This window comes from Dromiciops gliroides, chromosome 4 (assembly GCF_019393635.1).
Source record: "Dromiciops gliroides isolate mDroGli1 chromosome 4, mDroGli1.pri, whole genome shotgun sequence".
Lineage (NCBI taxonomy): Eukaryota > Metazoa > Chordata > Mammalia > Microbiotheria > Microbiotheriidae > Dromiciops > Dromiciops gliroides.
This window is the reverse complement of record NC_057864.1, coordinates 180373311-180394618: the sequence shown is the minus strand read 5'-3', so window position 1 is coordinate 180394618 and position 21308 is coordinate 180373311. Positions and strand designations below refer to the sequence as shown.

Genomic DNA, 21308 nt, shown 5'->3' with positions numbered 1-21308 from the left:
ACAAATACTGAAATTTTTCTTTTTTTGTGCTTTTGCCACAAGAGAAGGAAGTAAGAATATCAAAAGAATTAAAAGGAGTTTTTTCCCTGAGGAATTAATTTGAGTAATAGCTCCCAGGATAACAGAAAACTCATTATAAAGGCTAGACTACAGAAAACACTGTCAGCAACCTGACTAAAGTTATTTTACCTAAATTCCAAGAACTCCAAGATAGGGTTGAAGGTAGATTAAGCAAGAACTTAATAGTTGAAAATTGATAACAGGTACCAGCCTATACCTAGAAACCTGGATCTCTTTCATTTTTTTCAAATTGCATAAATATGTATGTATATTTATGTAAATATATACATGAACATACATGTGTGTATGTTATCGCACTGAATAATAATAATAATAATATTAAAATTAAAGCACTACAATTAGGGCTGCAATTTTAATAGAAAGGGATGTTAATAAGTCTGTGGGAGCATGTGCTATGTATACTCTAAATCAGTGGTGTCAAACTCAAATAGAAACAGATCCCTATGGACTGCATATTGACTTAGAAAATCACAAATTAACATTACCTATGTTGTATTATATTTTCATTATTTTTGTGAATTCCAATTACATTTTAGTCTGGTTCAGCCTTTTGTGGGCATATGGATAGAATAGGCCCATGAATTTGATGCCTTTGCTCTATCCTTGACCTGGGTTCAAGTCCTGACCTTGACACAAAACTAGCTGTGTGACCATGGGCAAGTAATTTCTCTCAGTGCCACAGGCAACTCTCTAAGACTCTAGGTTAAAAAAGAATTGCCGGGGGCAGCTAGGTGGCGCAGTGGATAAAACATCGGCCCTGGATTCAGGAGTACCTGAGCTCAAATCCGGCCTCAGACACTTGACACTTACTAGCTGTGTGACCCTGGGCAAGTCACTTAATCCCCATTGCCCCGGAAAAAAAAAAAAAAGGATTTGCCAATTGGCATCAGTGGAAGGTGTTTCTACCTGGATTTCCTCATACTGATGAATCATGGAATTGGACAAAAAGAAAAAGAAACCTAGCCAGTTAGACCACAAAGCCATAATTAGAAAAGTAGTGGCAGTTCTCCAGAAGACAGGCATAATGCTTAGGAAAAAATTAAGGCTGATGAAGGGTGACCCTTTCAAACCTAAATCTATGGACTGACAACCAACACTTTACCTCCAATAAAGGAAGTGTGGCAAAGTCCACCACAGCAAATCTCAACTGAAATCTTCACAATGGTGGTTATGTGAGCATATAGCAACACATTTTATATACCCAAGATGTGAGTGAGCTCTCAAACTCAAGACACGATCACTCCAAAAAACCTCCAAATAATGACATAGGACAATTCCTGAAGCAGCAAAATCCACAGAAGAATGTGCTGAGATCATTTTCCAACCAAGAACAGCTTGGAAGGTCTGAAGGAGGGAGCCTCTGTGCTAAGAAAGGAGTGGAGCCCAACTCCCACAGCCTCACTGACACAGATCCAGTCCCAGGAAGGCCTTGTCAGAGAAAGAGACCCCCAGAGCCTCTGAATCAGCTGCAGCACCAGTGTCATTTAGAACTAAGCTTACAGTCTGGTGAGAAGGCTGAGCCCTTGGCAGGGGGAAGATTACAGAGGTCTCTGCAGGTGTTGAGGCAGAACCTGGGTTTTTCACCCCTGCTGGGAACCAGAAGGTAAGTTTGAGTAACAGTGGCCTAGGCAGGGAAGGGGCACACAAAGCTGGTTGATTAGCAAGTTGGCCTGGGGTCATCTACGGACCAGGGAACAGGCCAGGTGAGTGAAGAACCTGCCCCTCCTTAAATCATACCACCTGGGACCCCCTGAAGCTTGGGACTGTGTAGCCTGGAAACAGTGCACTACTTTAAGAAAAGTCAAGTAAAAGAAAGGCAAGATGAGCAGATAAAGGTGAGGACCATAGAAAGTTTCCTTAGTGACAAGGAAGATGGAGGTGCACCCTCAGAGGAGGATGGCAATGTCGGGGCCCCTATATCTAAAGCTTCTAAGAAAAATATATAACCCAAGATGTAATGCTTCAACTCAAAGTTTTCTGGGAGGAGATTTTGAATTTGCCTTTCCTTTTTTACTTCACTTTTCTGTCTCAGAATCTGTGCACAGAGGATAAACCCAACAAGTGAAAAGGACTGTCAATTCAAACTTTCTAAATGAAGGTTTTTCTCTCCTTCTTTACAAACAGTAAGAGTTCTGAATGAAGACTGAATCTTTACCATTTAGCCAAATCTTTGTAAAGTTCTTTCCTCTCATCCCCTCACTCAAAAACAACAATGACAAAACAAACAAACAAATCAGGGCTAAAGTAACAGGTTTACTTACTTGTCAATGCACACTTTAATTTTAAGTTGATAGTTTAATTCAGGAAATTTGACCAATAACCTATTGAAAAAGTCAATATAGTTTTTTAATAGTCACATAAAAACAATTACATTGGGGGCAACATAAATCAAAGATTCCCCAAGATAAAAAAAAGTCGTAATTCCATCACAAAACCCTTGTTTCCAATAAATAAAGGTTGATAAATTCTGTCCCGCAAAAAATCTGATGCCAAGTTACACTTTCCATTTAAGGCCCGCTTTACTTCAGGGTTGAAGGAATGGGAAATAACTAGTGATGAGAGTCCACATTACCTTTTCACTAAATTCTTAAACACTAAACATTTAAAACACTATCTTTGGGGGGCGGCTAGGTGGCGCAGTGAAGAAAGCACCGCCCTGGATTCAGGAGTACCTGAGTTCAAATCCAGTCTCCAGACACTTGACACTTACTAGCTGTGTGACCCTGGGCAAGTCATTTAACCCCCATTGCCCTGCAAAAAACAAAAACAAAAACAAAAAAACCCCCACTATCTTTGGCATCTTAATGTCGGGTATTTGTGGTGTTTTTCGAGAAGTTAAGAACTAAGGATTAGGACATCCTAGTATGAAGAGGCAATGAAAATGTAAAGGCAACTTCATGAAAAGTATTATAGAAACATATGTATTTAGTATTGCTTACTAAACCTGAAACCTAAAGCCACATTAACTGCATTTCTGCAAAGGGAAATTTTGAGGGTCGCAGGGTAAAACCCTAGCCTACCTGCTCAAGGACAAAAGTGTGAAATTAACACTCCCACTTACAAGCCCAAGTGGTATCAGCTAAATGTCTGTGAGGTGACATTTACTCCAACCTTGAATAGATTCTAAAGTCATGAGACTAATAATCAAAAGAAGGATAGGGGTTCCTTAGGCAGCTAAAAGGACAAGACCCCAGTGGCCTATTGGCTTTCTCAACAACCAAGTACATATCCTTACTCTGAAAGTCAAAAAGGATCACTGGCTACCTCCCCCATAGAACTCACCCAGCCCCATCCCACCCAAGAGAATAATATGAATGGGATGCTGGGAAATAATCTGCACCATTTATTGTTGTTGAAGAAGGGTGAAGCTATCACTGGAGACACTGGGATTCCTGCCAGTTGGCCTAGAATCATAGGTATATGCCTGGATGGATTTGAGGGAGGCCCACCCTTGTTGCTGATGCTGATATCAAATTCCAAAAGTTGTGGGTTACCTACCCATCTGGAGATATAGAATCCTTGCCAGATAATAATTCTCCCCCCACCCTGAGAGTAGATAAGCAGGACCCACCTGACTTTGGTAGTGAACTGGACGCCGGTCTTAATGACCAAGGGCCGATCAGGGTGCATAGGCATGCAGGGCTGCCGCTCGACAACAAAGGCACTGAGAGGAGAGAAGGGAGGGGAGAGGAGGCATTTTAGACAGAGGCCTCATTTCAGGTCCTCCTTTACCTCAGGCTGAATGAATTGGGAACATTACCTTTTCATTAAATTCCTAAAAAGCTCCACAATTCTCTCTTCCAGCATTGGTCGGTGTTGGACAATGGGGTCGCCTTTGTAGAGACTTCTGCTGCAATTCTTCCAGTTTCTTATCTGCTGGCGGTCGGGAGCTGAGATTCAGCTAAGGAAGTTAACCTGCAGACAATACCAGTGACTCTAATTTATGGTTTGAGGTGGGGAGAAGAGGGGTACATGTGTGACTGTGGAAGGGGTTGGGGTGGAAGGCAGATGAATTTTCAAGGTGGGAGAAAAGAAGGCTAAGGGAGGAATCCCAGCATAAATACTATCCAAACACTCCCTTCACAAGGGCCCTCTCGGTTGAAGGGACTATCTTGTTTGCATTTAAAACATGGAAAAAGGAATCTTTGAATCTTTGTTGGTGATCAAAGCTTATGTTATTAGGAAGTATTATGAGCTTGAGCTTAATTATTTACAAAGTTGAACACTGGGATTTAAGGATAAAGGATCTGAAATTTAGCGTTGGATTTCTCCATTAATAAAACATGTTCATGAGAGGCATCATTGCGTGGTGGCAGAGGGCTGGCCTAGAGTCAGCAAGATGTGCGTTCATGCCCTGCCTCTAACATGTTAGCTGAGTGACCATGGGCAAGAGCCTCGGCCTCTCAGTGCCTCAGATTCGTTAGAGGCAGCTGGGTGGTACAGTGGGGGCATCCTGGGCCTGGAGACAGGAAAGCCTGAGTACAAATGTGGCCACACACTCACTCACTGTGTGACCCTGGGCAAGTCACTTCATCTGTCTGATTCAGCTTCCTCATCTGTAAAATGGGTATACTATAGCACCTCCCTCCCAGGCTGGTTGTGAAGATCAAATGAGATAATCATTGTAAATCACTCTGCAAAATTTAGAGTGCTATATAAATGCTGGCTGTTATCATTATTATAAACTACAGTGTTGGAGGAGGCTTAGAGATAGGAAGCCATGCATCCAAACAGCAAGAAATTCACTTTTCTGAGGGAGCAATGACACATATGCAAACAGATGGGGAAAAGGTCAGCAAAACTGAGTGTACCCTGATGTCAGTGAATTAGTGGATAAAACAAAGAACACAAGCAGTTAATGGCATTCACTTTAGCATTTTCTCTCAATGGTCCAACACAGATAAAAGGGTCTTAAAACAACCAAAGATGCAGAGGAGGAAGGCGAGGCAACCCTAGGGATTCCTGAGCTCTCTACTGTGCACTTAGCTCTCTAGCTCTAGTATTTAGTTCCTTCTATTCCTACTACTTTTCCTCTATTCCCTGATAAAAGAAGCATTTTAAAACACATTAACAGATCCCATAACCAAATCCCTGTGTGTATTTATTTTTTCTAGAGTTGGGCCTCCCTGTCCAGCCTGGGTTGGAAGTGCAGTGGCCATTCAAGGGTTTGATACCACTGCTGACCGGCATGAAGCTTGGACCTGGTCCATTTCTTTTTTTGTTTGTTTTTTTTTTAAGTGAGGCAATTGGGGTTAAGTGACTTGCCCAGGGTCACACAGCTAGTAAGTGTTAAGTGTCTGAGGCCAGATTGAACTCAGGTACTCCTGACTCCAGGGCTGGTGCTCTATCCACTGCGCCACCTAGCTGCCCCTGACCTGGTCCATTTCTAATCCTCTCTTTTCGCAGCCTGATGGTCCCCCTGCTGCTGGAGGTTCACCACACTGTCGACTGACTTAGTAAAGACTCCTGCCTGGCTTTAGTTTAGAACTTCTGACCTTAACCAATCTGTCAGCTTCAGCATCAACCTCCCAAAAGCAGGGACTATTTAGGCCCCCCACCGTGCCCAGCATAAATCTGTGCAGTTAAAAATCCTCGGGTTGAGAGGAGCAGAACCAGGAGAACATTGTACACAGTATCAGCAACACTGTGTGAGGAACAATGGGGATAGACTTGGCTCTTCTCAGCAGTGCAACGATCTAAAACAGTTTCAAAGAATTCATGATAGAAAATGTTCTCAACATCCAGAAAAAAGAACTGTAGATTATGAATGCAGATTGAACCATACTATTTCTACTTTTGGACTGTTTTTTTTCCCCTCCTTCTTTTTTGAGGTTTTTCCCTTGTGCTCTGATTCTTCTTTCACAAGACGACTAATGCAGAAATATGTTTAATGTGATTGTACATATATAACCTATATCAGACTACTTTCTGTCTTGGGAAGAGGGAGGGAAGGGAAGGTGGGTGGGAGAAAAATTTGGAACTAAAAATCCTATGAAAACAAATGTTGAAAATTATCCTTATATGTAACTGGATAATAATAAAATACTTTTTTTAAAAAGTCCTCAGGTTTAGTATTTACTCTTAATCTATGGCCTGGGCCTATAGGGCTGACTATATCCATAGTCAGCATGGCTCTAGGAAAAAGAGCAAAAATGTTCCTCTTGATCTTTTACCAGTTTTCTAGGCGATCCAGGCAGATGTTGGGAGGGCCCCCAATACAAGCAATCTGTTGTCTCCTCTTCCAGTCAGCCAGCTCTTCATCTGTGAGAGTCTTCTGCACATATTCCATGGCTGAAAGAAGCCCTGCTAATTCACTCACAATTCCCTGTTTGGAAACCATAACAAAAATGGGAAATGTTGGGATATAGATTTTAACCATCTTCTACAGTCACATCAAGATAAGGAAGTTGTGAAAAGTGGGACAAGCAATGCCATGCTGTTACAAGGGAGCAGTGCTTGTGCCAAGGGTTGGGGAAAAGTGTCTAGTTCTCCTACCCTCCGCATCTGGTCTAGGGCAGTCAGCATCTGCTCCAGCTGCTGCATCTTTTGCCTAGTCACCGATTGGTTGTTTCCATTTAGATCTTGCATATCTGTTGAGGAAAGGTTAATTGCTAACTAACAAGGAGACAGACTCTAGCAAGCCCTTAGTGCTCAAGCACCAACAATGCTGATAGACCCCACAGCCTAAGAGAGGGTGAACTAGTCAACAAAGCCTCCTCTGCCCTACTTCCCCTCACCCCTGTATACTGAACTGTCACTTTTTGCAGAGGACTATTTTTTTTAATGTCTCTAATATCTACATGCCTCCTTGACTTTTCAGTGTCTTGTAGTTGAAATCAAAGTCATCCTGGAGATTCTCCACCACTTTCATCTTCTGTTCCAGATCCTGCAAAACATCCCATGTGAGAATTCTTTTTTTTTTCTGGGGGGAAGGGAGGGAAAGGATGGAGGAGAAATAAAGAAATATGTTCCTAGGTAAGGCATTCAGAGACTGAAGTGTCCTGCACAGTATTTCTAAGGAGCGGCTGCTTTGCAGACCATGCTCATTTACCTGTACTCTTTTCCGCACATCCTGCAAGTGTTGTTCTAGCATCTGTTGTTTTTCTGTCACCACGGCAGCTGTGGGGTGGTTGGCTTGCCCTCCTTGCTGCCATAAAGGGGACAAACAAACATGTGGGTATTGGCACAAAACAGAGAAAATCACACTCTTCAATCCCAGCATCCCCCTGGAATGCTGCCACACTAGCAGAAAACTGAAGAGGCAGTGAGCCTGGCACTGCACCCAGCAGCCAAGGGACTCCCTATGCTCCCTGGTGCTGCCTGCCTGAGCATCAGCAACACTGACATTCAGCAAAAAAAACAACAACAATAAACTTCAGGAAAACCTATTCAGTGGCACAATGCTCTGGACAAAGGGATTATGTTCTTCATGTTTGTATTTGTAACTCCATGGGCATCAGGGTACCTGGCCTAGAGCAGGTGATTAATAAATATTTGCTGAAGGAATAAAACAGATATGTTTCCTACTCTTAGAAGTTTATATTCTAAGATATATGTGAAGAGAAAGAAAGATAGAGACAGAGCTTACCAGAAGAACTCCTCTAGAATGCAGAAGATGAATACCTACTAAATACAAGTTGCTAATGGAGGATGAACGAAAACTATCTTGTCCTAATGGCAGAACCAACACCTGATGGGGTTGGCAAACTGGAAACACCGAAGGTCAAATTAAGTGTTACTTTTTTTTTAAACCAGGAAAAGAAGCATGACACTCTTCTGGGATACACAAATTAAGACAGTTATCTATAAAACTGTAAATGAGTCACAAATATCCTCTGTATGAATGAAGACAACACAGCTGGACACACAAAGCATTCCTGCTCTCTTATACTTGGTACTCCTATCACAAGTTAGACATATCAATCAAGGCACTTGAATCTTAAATCTCTTTATCCTACGGAATAGCCCAGCACCATAACAAGGAGCACACTACTAGTGTCTTGGCTAATCAACACTGTATTCTAAACAAATGGGCTAAGCAGGCTCAGGGTTTCATTCTTCATATGGGCCAATTAGGATCACACTTCTCCAAGACAGAACTGAGACTGTATCCTTAGCTCCATCTGTCTCACAAACATATGTAGAGAGTGACTGTGTGAGAGTGTTGATATCTCAGTGTAAACCTGTTCTGACTACCAGAAAACAGCCAGCATACACAATCGACAATGAGTAAGTAATATTAAATTAGTACATGACAGAAAGCACATATATCAGACTTTTTTTTTTTTTTTTGCTCTTTCCCATCTCTCACCTGGGCAGCTGTGGCTGCTGTCTGAAGGAGACGAGACTCCTCCCACAGGCACCGAGCTACGATCCTGGCAATCTCCATTGGTTTTTCAAGATATCTGCTCTATAAAGGGGGAAAGGGGAGATAGAGGCAGAGGAAAAATATGCCATCAGCTAAAAACCAAACAAACAGGGCAGGTTATTTATTCACTTTTTTCTTTTTTTTAAATGCCACAGTAGGAGTGTCATCTTTCCTGTCTCATTTTCACAAGCTTTTTTTTATTTTTATCTTTGTATACTGAATTTAGCATGGTGTTTTACACATACTAAGTTGAATACTATCTATGGAATTGAACAATGAAAGCCACAGATCCCTAGGGTTGTACAATCTCCTCAACTGTAACAGGACACATGCCTCAGAATGGGGCTAGGAGGAAGGGGGAAAAGCTGAGATGTGAGTTGTAGTTTTGTTCTATTCTTTCAAAAGGGAAGAGTTGCAGTTCAAGTTCACAGACACAGCCTGTTAACTTGGCTTCACTGGGAGACTGTCCAATCAATTAATATCACACTTTGCAGTGTCACAGGAAAAGCTATGCCCCTATGTTAGAGCTATCTATTAACAATGTATGTTGCCATTCTAATTGCAATAGGAGATGGCTAGAGAGTTCCAAGTAATGAAACACTGCACATACTGAGATTTGAGAAAAGACTATCACATCCCCTCTTGTTAAACCTCCTCCCTGGTTGTATTCTGGTTACCTCAACAAAAATGGAGAAGCGTTCTCAAAGACGGGGAAAACTTATTGGCCCCATCCTAATGGTCCAGTTTCTTTTTCGTCTTAGATTTTCTGCCCTACCTGTAGGAACTGCTTGATTCTCCGAAGGTTGTGTTGATAGAGGACATTTGACTCCTGAAGGAAGCGGCTGTACTGCTGGTCTATCTCACCCAAGAGGTTGTGGAAGACCAACGTGGCATGTGATTCTTTACTGGCAGCATATGCCCTAGAAGAAAGAATGAAGAGAAACACAGAGCTTTCCAGGTGTTCACTCAAAAAGAAAACTACCACCAGGAAGGGAAAATAAACAAAGAGCTATTACTATAACCCTAGAGTGGGTCTTATAGATTCCAACTTGTGTTCACACTAATAGCAAGTGTTTGCATACCATTGGCCACTTTTACCTTCTAAATGGTCACCTTAGTTTTTTTTAAACATAGAATCAATTCTGCATGGGGATTATCCATAGCAAAAGCTTAGTGCCTAGCTGATTTTCCCTAGTCATCCAATGAAGTACTACTAGGTTATTTCTCTTTATTCCATCTTACCTTGTCAGTGAGAAAACACGCTTATAGTAACATCAGTTTAAGCCAAAAATAGGCTGTAAAAATATCCCCATATTATATTTTAAAGTTAACTAAAAAAGACTGTTTGATTCCCCTCTGCCACTGACCTCACTATGAGAGGGCCTATATTGAACTCATCCCCCTACCCCACACTATGTCCCTTTTCCATTATTATTATTATTTTTTGAACGGGCAATGAGGGTTAAGTGACTTGCCCAGGGTCACACAGCTAAGTAAGTGTCAAGTGTCTGAGGCCAGATTTGAACTCAGGTCCTCCTGACTCCAGGGCCAGTGCTTTATCCACTGCACCACCTAGCTGCACCCCCCTTTCCATGATTTTTGTTTTAGGGGTTTTTGCAGGGCAATTGGGGTTAAGTGACTTGCCCAGGGTCACACAGCCAGTAAGTGTTAAGTGCCTGAGGCCGGATTTGAACTCAGGTCCTCCTGAATCCAAGGCCGGTGCTCTATCCACTTTACCACCTAGCTGCCCCCTTTTCCATTATTTTTAATAATTTTTTAAATTAAAGTTTTCTGTTTCTTATATCACCATACTTTCCAATATATCCTTTCTTCTCCCTTTACCAGAGAGTCATCCCTTATGATAAATAGTGGGAATTTTTAGAGAGAGAAAAAAAATAGTCAGCACAACTGATCGATACATCGACAATGCCTAAGAACATCTGTAATGTGTAATAACTATGGACCTTCCACCTCTGTGAAAGGGAGGGCTGGAAGTGTTTTCTCCTGTCTCTTCATTCAAGTCCCACTGGATCTTTATAATTTTGTTTTATTTACTTTTGATATTTCGGTGTGTCACTCTTTTTCCCATTGTTATAGTTACTGGGCATATTGTTTTCTTAGCTCTGCTCACTTCACTCTGAATCAGTTCATATAGATTTTTCCAGGTTTCTCTGTATTCATCACACATATCACTTTTTATACCACAGTAATATTCCATTACATTCATGTATTACAATTTGTTTAGCCACGCCCCAATCAATGTTCATCTACTTTGTTTCCAATTCTTAGCTATAACTAAAAGTGCTATTATTATGATATTTTAGAGTATATGGGGGCTTATTTCTAATCAATGGCTTCTTAAGAGGATAAGTCTAGTAATGAGGTTTCTGGTTCAAAGGGTCCATGTATGGACTAAAATGCCCATTTTGGTCACTTTATTTGCATAATTCCAAATTTGCTTTCCAAAATGGCTTCACCACTTCAACAACAATACCACAACAACGTATTAATGTGACTATCTTTCCAACATTGACTGTTGTCCATTTTACACAGTATCATCAACATTGAGTGTTGATCTACTGTGATGGACTATATTCTTCTCACCAATACAATGGTACAGAAGAGTTCCAGGGAACTCATGATAGAAGAGGATCTCCAAATCCAAGAAAAAAAAAAAAGAACTGTGGAGTATAGATGCTAAATGAACCATACTATTTCTTTTGTTTTTGGTGCTGTTGTTTTTTTTCTATTTTGAGGTTTTTCATCATTGCTCTGATTTTTTCTCTTATAACAGGACTAATGCAGAAATAGGATTAATGTTATTATGTGTATATATATATATATGTGTGTGTGTATAGATATATATATCTATATATGTATATGTATATAGATATATAGATATAACCTATATCAGATTACCTGCTGTCTAGGGGAGGGAGGGAGAAAAATCTGAAATTGTAAAGCTTGTATAAACAAAAGTTGTGAACTATCTTTACATGTAATGGAAAAAATAAAATACCTTATATGTAAAAAAAAAAAAAGAATGAAGGACACTTAAAAAAAAATGAAGGACACTTAAAAAAAAAAAAAACATTGACTGTTGTCTTTTTTCCCCACAATGTACAAGGTGTGAAGTGAAACCTCAGAGCTGTTTTGATGTGTATTTCAATTATTATTAGTGATTTGGAATTTTTTTTCATATGGTTATGAATACTTTGTAGTTCTTCTTTTGGGAATTATTTGTTCATATCCTTTGACCATTTATCTATTGTTTTTATATCTTATATACCAAACTTTTATCAGAGAAATTTTATACAAAGATTTTCCCCCCATTTGATCACTTCCCTTTTTATCCTAAATGAATTAATGTCTGTGCAGAATCTTTTCAGTTTCAAGTAATCAAAGATGTCTATTTCATCTTTTGTAATTGCCTCTATCTCTTGTTTTATTAAGAATCTATCTCTTACCTATAACTGTGAGTGTGATCTTTAATATTAAGGTCATGTATCCATTTAGAGGGTACTGTGGAATGTGGTGAAAATGCTGGTCTAAGCCTAATTTCTGCCAGACTTCTTTCCAGTTTTCCCAGTAGTTTTTAACAAAGAGGGAGTTTTCTCCTACATAACTTATGTTTCCCACTTTTATCAAACACTGGGTAATAACCCAGTTATTGTTCTATTGTTTCTAGATATCCTTTGTCTAATCTGTTGCATTTATCTATCTTCCTATTTTTTTTTAACCAATACCAGAGAGTTTTGATGACTGCTGCTTTATAATATGGTTTAAGGTCTAGATCTTTTGTTTTTCCAGATGAATTTTTTGTTTTGTGGGAATTTATTTTGATTTGGGGACCCTGCCTTTGGGCTGAGATTAGAAAGCCTTGGGCCCTCAGGGTTTTTTCTGTGTAGGAGGGGCTGGTGCCTCTCCCCCTCTGCTTCAGCTAAGCCAAAAAGCCCCGTGGGTTTTACAGGATGAGACCCTGGGCTCATCCAGGCCAGGCTCTGGTGTAGCCAGTGCAGAGGTCCCAGGCACCCAGCAGGGGGCAGGGCCCCCCAGAGCCCTGGGTGTGGTATGCATGGGACATTTGAGCCCCTGCCCAACGGCAACTCTAGCCCAGCCGGCAGATTAACTTGGCGTGTTCGGGGCTCACAGAGCTGGAGGTTTGAGGGGAGAGAAGGAACAGAGATACAGAGCTAGTGAGACAGTGGAGGGGGATGCCAGAGGACTAGGAGGACGCAAGAGAGGCCAGAAGATTAAGAAGACAGTAAGAGAGGAGACAGACAGAGGAAGGAGCAGTACGGAGTAAGGGGCTTTTCAGGGGTTCATCGCTATGGTAGTGAGAGAGAAGTTAAAGAGTGAAGCAGGGGGCTATTCAGTGGGGGTGGTCAGCACAGGGGAGTTGGAGTGAAGGAGAAAGTTGGAGAAAGCTGGAGCATAGCCTAAGGCAAGAAGCAATGACCCTTATTATATTAAAAGCAGACAGGTTGTATAATTTGCATTTCTTAACCCTTATCTCTTACATTTATTTTTATAAATAAATTCTGCCTTGATTATTTAATTAAGAGGCTTCTTAATTGTTTGCTTATCAATTTTGGGTGCAGAGCAAGTGGGGAGAAATTTTTAAAAGGCCCTAACAGATTGGCTTTGAAAATTAATAGCAGTCAGATAGCCAGCCAGTCAAAAGTCCCCAGTCAAGTCCTCCAGTCAGTTTAGTCCCCCCAAATTAGGCAAGCTATTTAAAAATTCTTACATTTAAATGGTGACCCAGATGGGACTTATGGCCCAATAATTTTTCTAAACTTGTAATTTTTCCATAGATATAATTTTTCATACAAATCCAGTTATATAAATTTTTTCAGATTAGACTAGATTATAGTTAAATTAAAATTTTTTTTACAGTTTGTTTTGTTTTTTGCAGGGCAATGAAAGTTAAGTGACTTGCCCAGGATCACACAGCTAGTAAGTGTCAAGTGTCTGAGGCCAGATTTGAACTCAGGTCCTCCTGAATCCAGGGCTGGGGTTTTATCCACTGTGCCACCTAGCTGCCCCCTTTCCAGATGAATTTTACAATTATTCTGGCAAGCTCTGTAAAGTGTTCTCTTGGTAATTTAATTAGGATAGCATGAAAAGTGCAAACTGAAGGGGCAGCTAGGTGGCGCAGTGGATAAAGCACCGGCCCTGGATTCAGGAGGACCTGAGTTCAAATCTGGCCTCAGACACTTGACACTTACTAGCTGTATTACCCTGGGCAAGTCACTTAACCCTCACTGCCACCCGTCAAAAAAAAGTATAGATTGATTTGGGTAGTATTGTCATTTTTTATTATATTAGCACAGCTTATTCATAAGCACTGACTATTCTTCCAGTTATTTAGATTGTTCTTGAATTCTTTAAGAAGTGCTTTGCAGTAAGTGAATCTATGCAAGTCTTTTGTGTCCTTTTTCTTTCAAAATTTTATTATTTATTTAAAAAATTCTTTCAGCATTTCTCTCAAATCAAAGCAAAGCCCAATCTTTTAGGAGGGAGCCACTCAACTCTCAAAAAGAAGACTTACCAGTCCTGGCTCTCTATCCAAGGGGCCAGGAATTGCCTCAGTTCCATGGGGAAGCTGTCACTATACAACTGGTGAAGTTGCTCCAGGTACCGAGTATCAAGCTGCTGCAGCTGGTTCCATTGCGCCATCTTGCTGGAGTCTGGGGTTGTCGGCTACAAAGCAAGAAGCACATGTGGTTGCTGTGAATCCTGAGACAACTACTAGACTTGGCAGGGAGAAACAGGAGCACTCTCAGAAGCAGCCAGCCTACCTATTCTGCACAGAGCTCAAAGCATGATAAAGGAAGATAGTGCACTTTGAAAGAGAAGTCCATTCATTATTTTGCTCCATCTAGGTGGTATATACACTGATCATAAGTCTCCTAGCTTTGCAAACCAATTGTGGCTTCCACTAAATTACAAGATTAACAATGTACACATTATGCAAATTTCTCAGATAATTTAGGATAAACAAAATCAAGGTTGTGTTAAGAATATGGTGATGGAATAAGTATAGAATGAAGATGGAAGTGGGAGGCTAATTATACTAATGAACTTTTTTTAATTAAATTTTTTTTCAATTATCAAGCATTTATTTTTTTCTCCCTCAAACCTCTCCTCCAGTGGAAAAAAAAAAGAAAAAATACTCCGTATAACAAATATATAAAGTCAAACAAAACAAATTCTCATATTGGCCATGTCCACAAATCAACATCTCATTCTGCATATTTCAGTTGAACATTTAAAAATACAAACAAGGATGAATCCATAGTCTTTAATAACTCCATTTTAAATAATCTCTTATTGATAAAGTAAATGAAAAGTAGCCTAAGAGAGAATCCACTAGCAGTACAGGGGAAGTGGAACTTCAGATGAGTCTTAAAGAAAGCATGGTAAGTCAAAAGTCAGAGCTGAGAGCAAGAACATCCTAAGCATGAGGAACAACCAGTAAAAAGGTATGCAGGAGGGGCGGCTAGGTGGCACAGTGGATAAAGCACCGGCCCTGGATTCAGGAGTACCTGAGTTCAAATCTGGCCTCAGACATGTGATACTTATCAGCTGTGTGACCCTGGGCAAGTCACTTAACCCCCACTGCCCCGCAAAAAAAAAAAAAAAAAAAAAGGTATGCAGGGGCAGCTAGGTGGCGCAGTGGATAGAGCACCAGCCCTGGAGTCAGGAAGACCTGAGTTCAAATCTGGCCTCAGACACTTGACAACTTACTAGCTGTGTGACCCCGGGCAAGTCACTTAACCCCAATTGCCTACCAAAAATTAAAAAAAAAAATTAAAAGGTATGCAGCTGGTAGATATAGTGTGCCAGGAATAGCAAGTAAGGCAACTGGCTGCAGAGAGGTCAAGAAAGATGAGAACTGAAAAAAGGCCATTAGATTTGTAAAGTAAGAGATTATTAGTAAGACAGAAGTTACAGTTAAATGATGAGGCTGGAAGACAGATTGAAGAACATTTTGAATTAAGTGAAAAGAGAGCAAGTGGTGGCACATACTGGGTGGCTAGATGGTGTGATAGGTTTGAAGTCAGGAAGACCTGAGTTCAAATTCAGCCTCAGACACTTGCTAGTTGTATGGCCATGCATTTGACCTCCATTTGCCTTAGTTTTCTCAAGTGTAATTTAGGGATAATAACAACACAGGGCTGTAAGGAGGATCAAATGAGATAAAATTGCTTAGCGCAGTGCCCGCACATATTAAGTACTAAATAAATGTTTATTTCCTTCCCTTTCCTCTCTTCTCTTCCTTTCCCATCTGGAGATAGTTTTTTCAAAGAGTTCAGTCATGGAAGAGAAGAGATATAAGACAATAGCTGTTGAGAACTTTTTAAGAATGGGGAAGTCATGGGGGCAGCTAGATGGCGCAGTGGATAGAGCACTGGCCCTGGAGTCAGGAGAACCTGAGTTCAAATTCAGCCTCAGACACTTAACACTTACTAGCTGTGTGACCCTGGGCAAGTCACTTAACCCCAATTGCCTCACTAAAAAAAAAAAAAAAAGAATGGGGAAGTCATGGGAGTCTTTGAAGGCAGAAGTAAGGAGCCAATAAATAAGGAATGGCTGAAGATTAGAAAGGATGGGGATGCTGGAGGGGATAATCTGCTAGAGAAGACTGGAGGGGGCCAGATCAAAGGTTCAAGAGATCTGCACTGGGCAAGAGAAGAGTGAACTCTCCATGTGAAACAAAGGTGAAAGAGATAATGGTGGCAAGATGTTTAAGTAATGTGAAGTGAAGAGAATGGGAAAAGAGAGAGTTCTACATGAATGGTCTCAATTTTTCTAGTTAAATACAAGGCAAAGTTCTTAGCTGGGAGGTTGTGGGGAGACATGACCTGGATCTATACTGGGCAAAAATTTGAACAGCATGAACCTCAAAGGAGAAGTTCTCAGTGATGTGGTAGGAGGAGAGTCTGGAAGGGACAATGAGAAGAACAAGGGGTATTCCCTCATCATAGCCAGAGAGTGTAGCAGGTGTTAGAAAGGATGGCCCAGGAGCGGTGCAGCTAGGTGGCACAGTGAATAAAGCACTGGCCCTGGATTCAGGAGGACCTGAGTTCAAATCCAGCCTTAGACACTTGACACTTACTAGCTATGTGAGCCTGGGCAAGTCACTTAACCCTCATTGCCCTGCAAAAACAAAAAAATAAATAAACAAACAACAACAACAACAAAGTCCAGCTTTCTAGAAGCAGCTAGGTGGCACAGTGGATAAATCATTGGCCCTGGATTCAAGAGAACCTGAGTTCAAATCCTGCCTCAGACACTTGACACTAGCTATGTGTCCCTGGGTAAGTCATTTAGCCCTCATTGTCCCCCCGTCCCCCCCAAAAAAGTTCAGCTTTCCTATAATGACAAGTTTTCCTGAGTTAAGTTTAAACAGTCATCTGTCCTATAAGTCACTTTTAACTTGAAGAAACTCATTATCTTTACATATCTTTATATCACCAGTTCTCTCGTGACCAATTAGAGGAAATCCGTTATCTCTCTACCACTAGCTGTCCTTGTACAATTAGAGGAAATGTTATCTATATACCAGTAGTCATTCTTCTAGGATGCAGGTGGGCTCAATTGACTACCAATTTCCTGCTGACAGGATGGAAGGAGGGGTTGTTGCCTGCCCCACATTCCTGTTGTCCACTCAATCATACTGTTTTCCATGCCTATGATGTTTCTAACTTTGTAACCAATCATATTATTTTCCCCACCTATGATGCTGCCTTCTAATTTTTGGAGGCTCCCCCTTTTGCCTATAAAAATCATCTGTCTGCCCTACCTCAAGGTCTTTTGGCTTGCTGAGGAGCTGGAAGACCCCTTTTATTGGTAATTGCTAGCCTTACCAATAAACTGATCGTGCTCAGAGCTTTGTGCCTCAATTTACTTTAGTTTCAATTGGGACAGGTCAAACTCCTTTGAGTGATTCCAGATTGCTTCCAAGAGTATCTGACAGACCTCACCATTCACAGGAAATGCATCTTCTACCTGAATTCTGCATTGGATCTCCTCTATAACAGTGATGAATACCTTTAACAAGCATATGTCTTATTGTTTTATGTCTCACCTGATGTTTATCATCAGATGATGAATGGGGTTATTAAGTTGTTACATTGTCCAAGGAATCTTGAATGATCTTAATGAATGGATGGAAGACATCTGGTTGTACCCTTTTTTTTTTTTGGGTGGGGCAATGAGGGTTAAGTGACTTGCCCAGGGTCACACAGCTAGTAAGTGTCAAGTGTCTGAGGCCAGATTTGAACTCAGGTACTCCTGAATCTGGGACCAGTGCTTTATCCACTGTGCCACCTAGCTGCCTGCCCCCCGGGACATCTGGCTGTAAAAGCACTTTAGTTAGTGTTTTATCAAATCAAATGCTTTTTATAATCAATAAACAAAAAGCACCATTTTCTCTGTATCTTTCAGTTAATTGTGAGAAAGTACAAAAAGAAGACCTATTGTTGAATATTGTTTATGAAAGCCTGCTTTCTGCCTATTAACCCCTCAGCATTGATGCCCTTGATTCCCATATAGATGATCCTCAGAAAGATTTTGTATAAATGGGAGAGGAGAAATACAAGTCAGCAGTTACTGATCCTTCCCCATTTGCCTTTTTTCAGTATTAATAAGGTCAGATATTTTTTCCATGACTCTGGTATCTTCCTCTTCTTAACATATCTTATAAATTAGTTCCTCAACACCTTTAAAATAATATTGCCTCAAGCAGGGACATCCTCTATATAAATTTGACACCATTTGGTGATTTTTCTATTTAGTGCTATTTCTATACCCTCTATAAACACATCAAAGACTGCTGTCTGGGTCCAACTGTGATGGTTTCCACAATCCCTGGTGGAGAAAACAGTTTGTTAAAATAGTTTTTGTTTTGTTTTGGTGAGGCAATTGGAATTAAGTGACTTGCCCAGGGTCACACTGCTAGTAAAGTGTCAAGTGTCTGAGGTCGGACTTGAACTCAGGTCCTCCTGAATACAGGGCTGGTGCTCTATCCACTGCACCACCTAGATGCCCCTGTTAAAAGAGTTTTTTCCCATCTTTTCCACTTTTCTTCTGTCTGTAGATTCTGTAGACCTGTTTTCATCCTTCAATAACCTTGGGATGATGTTGCTCAGCCGGATATCTTTCCAAGCTTTCTTTAAATTGGTTTTACATTTCACTGCTTCTCTCTGCAGCATGAGATGTTATTGCTCATAATTATTTATCATTAATCTTCATAACACTTTGTAAATGAGTTTATATTCTAAGTTGGCGTTGCCTTTGGCAACCATCTCTCTCCATTTAGCAAGTCAGATGTTTGCTGACTAAGGCATTTTCTGGATTCTACTGGTTAATAATAATTGTTATGTATAATATGGAGTGGGGTGGCTAGGTGTTGCAGTGGATAGAGTGCTAGGTCTGGAGCCAGGAAGACCTGAGTTCAAATTCAGCCTTAAATACTTACTAGTTGTGTGACCCTGGGCAAGTCATTCAACCCTGCTTGCCTCAGTTTCCTTATATGTAAAATAAGCTGGAGAAGGAAATGACAAACTACTCCAGTATCTTTGCCAAGAAAATTCCAAATGGGATCACAAAGAGTCAGACATGACCGAAATGACTGAACAACATAATAAGGAGTGTCCCAAAATTATTAGTGCAGCTTTAAGTTCTTAGACCATGTATATATCCATCCATCTATATCTATACCTTTATCACTTCATATTGTTTCAACAGAAACAACAGCCACCAGACTGGTGTTCTTGTTTTTAAGGGCAGAAAACTTATTCATTTGTAAGAGTAAGAGGTTTAAAGGATCTGACAGGTTAGAATACTGGTTAGTTGTAAACCTCCTTTTTCTGGGAAGCTGATAGGGGATTTGCTTAGAGGCAGCTATAAGCTGGTCAAAGTCTAAATTGGATCCTTAGTGGAAGTACAGGTAAAAAAATTTCTAAAAAAGAAAAGAAATACAGCTAGGTGGTACAGTGGATAAAGCACCAGCCCTGGATTCAGGAGGGCCTGAGTTCAAATCCGGCCTCAGACACTTGATACTTACTAGCTGTGTGACCCTGGGCAAGTCACTTAACCCTCATTGCCCCAAAAAAGAAAAAAAAAGAGTGGGAAAGGGACATATTGGATAGAGTACCTGAGTTCAAATCCAGCCTCAGGCACTTAACACTTACTAGCTGTGTGACCCTGGGCAAATCACTTAACCCCAACTGCCTCACTTTAAAAAAAACAACAAACAAAACACCTGTAAGAGGCCTCACAAAGGGAAAAGCCTATGGAATGAAAAAACTGTTATCATACACACAGTTTGCATCCTGCTTCTATCAGGGTCCCATAAATGTAATTTCTTCCACCTTTGAAAAATAATGTTATGGGGGGCAGCTAGGTGGCACAGTGGATAAAGCACCGGCCCTGGATTCAGGAGTACCTGAGTTCAAATCCGGCCTCAGACACTTAACACTTACTAGCTGTGTGACCCTGGGCAAGTCACTTAATCCCCATGGCCTGGCCAAAAAAAAAAAGGAAAAATAATGTTATGTAGTTTAGCAAAGTGCGCTTTGCACTGAGTTAGGCATCAAAAGACCTGAGTTCTGACAAAATCCCATTTCAGACACTTACTACCTCTGTGATCTTGGGCAAGTCACTTAACCTTCTTGGTCTTCAGTTTCTTCATCTGTAAAATAAAAAGATTGGTCTCTGGTATTCTTTCCAGCTATGGAAAGTGTAAGTGTTAAGTTAGGCATTGTAAGTTAGAACTCTAGATCCACAAGTAAAATTTAGTAAAGTCATACTGCCCCCTTAACCTAGCACCTTCTCCATATACTTGCCCCCTTCCTCTTCTAAGGACCTTGAGCCATACAAATTCTGCTTACACAGTAATTATACCTACGGTTTAAATGGATTGATACATCTGCAGAAACAGTCAAAGAGAATGTGCTCAGCTTCGAAACATTTTGCATTGAATTCAATAAAAAATGAAAGTTGCATGGAGTCCTTGATGATGGTGGGTTAGACAGCATTAAGTGGTGGATTAAGCTTTACCTATATGTCAGTGTTTTAGGAGACAGTATTAGCCAATCTGTTTAGTAGGTTATGAGTCAATTCATAATGGTAGACATTTATTAAGTACCTATGTACAAGGTACTGAGGATACAAAAATAAAAAAGGCAACATTTTTGGACCTCAAGAAGCTTAAAGTTGGCTGAAATCCTACTGTATCTGTGAACTCAACTCACTGGAGATGCAAGCCAAAAGCTAAGGCCTTCCTATCTGTTCCCATTGTTTACAAAAGGTACAGCAATTATAGCAATAACTCACTTTTCAAAAGGAATTTCAGTTTCCAAAATTAAAGTAGACTAGTTATCTGACCACCTTTCTTAATAGCCATTCAGGCACACACCTAGGAGAGGTAGGGTAGTGTAGTGAAAAAATGCTGGTTTTGGAGCCAAAGGATATGAGTTCAAATTCTTGCTCAGTCACTTACTGTCTGAGTGGCTTTAGCCAAGTAATCTCACCTCATTAAACCTCAGTTTCCTCATCTGTATAAAAAATAAAGAAAAGAGCAGGATCAAATGGGCTAGGCCTTCTAGCTCTAAATTTATAATTCGATACTCACTTCTTTTTTATAGTTCTGATTCATTTACACCACAATGGCCCCATTACATATTAACACTGCGTGTCTATCTTTTAAATGTAAGAGGAAGACAAACATTCTAACCAATAACACAGGGCTTAAAAGGGAAGGGGGATTCTTTGACTCAGTGATAGAATTATTAGGCTAATAACATCCCAAAAATTATAAAGGAAATGGGCTCACATAAAAAAAATT

The 21308-nt window shown here is 40.5% G+C and overlaps 1 protein-coding gene across 1 annotated transcript in view; it reads right to left on the bottom strand.

Moving 5' to 3' along the window:
• STAT3 (signal transducer and activator of transcription 3) overlaps positions 1 to 21308 on the bottom strand; it is a 60335-nt gene that overhangs the window by 15617 nt on the left and 23410 nt on the right. Inside the window, 12 exon segments of the mRNA XM_044000703.1 lie at positions 2343 to 2402; positions 3653 to 3745; positions 3842 to 3925; positions 3927 to 3953; positions 3955 to 3996; positions 6255 to 6406; positions 6577 to 6671; positions 6886 to 6967; positions 7133 to 7228; positions 8393 to 8491; positions 9225 to 9369; positions 14004 to 14155. Of these exon segments, the coding sequence (XP_043856638.1) occupies positions 2343 to 2402; positions 3653 to 3745; positions 3842 to 3925; positions 3927 to 3953; positions 3955 to 3996; positions 6255 to 6406; positions 6577 to 6671; positions 6886 to 6967; positions 7133 to 7228; positions 8393 to 8491; positions 9225 to 9369; positions 14004 to 14131 (1103 nt within the window). The 5' untranslated portion in view covers positions 14132 to 14155.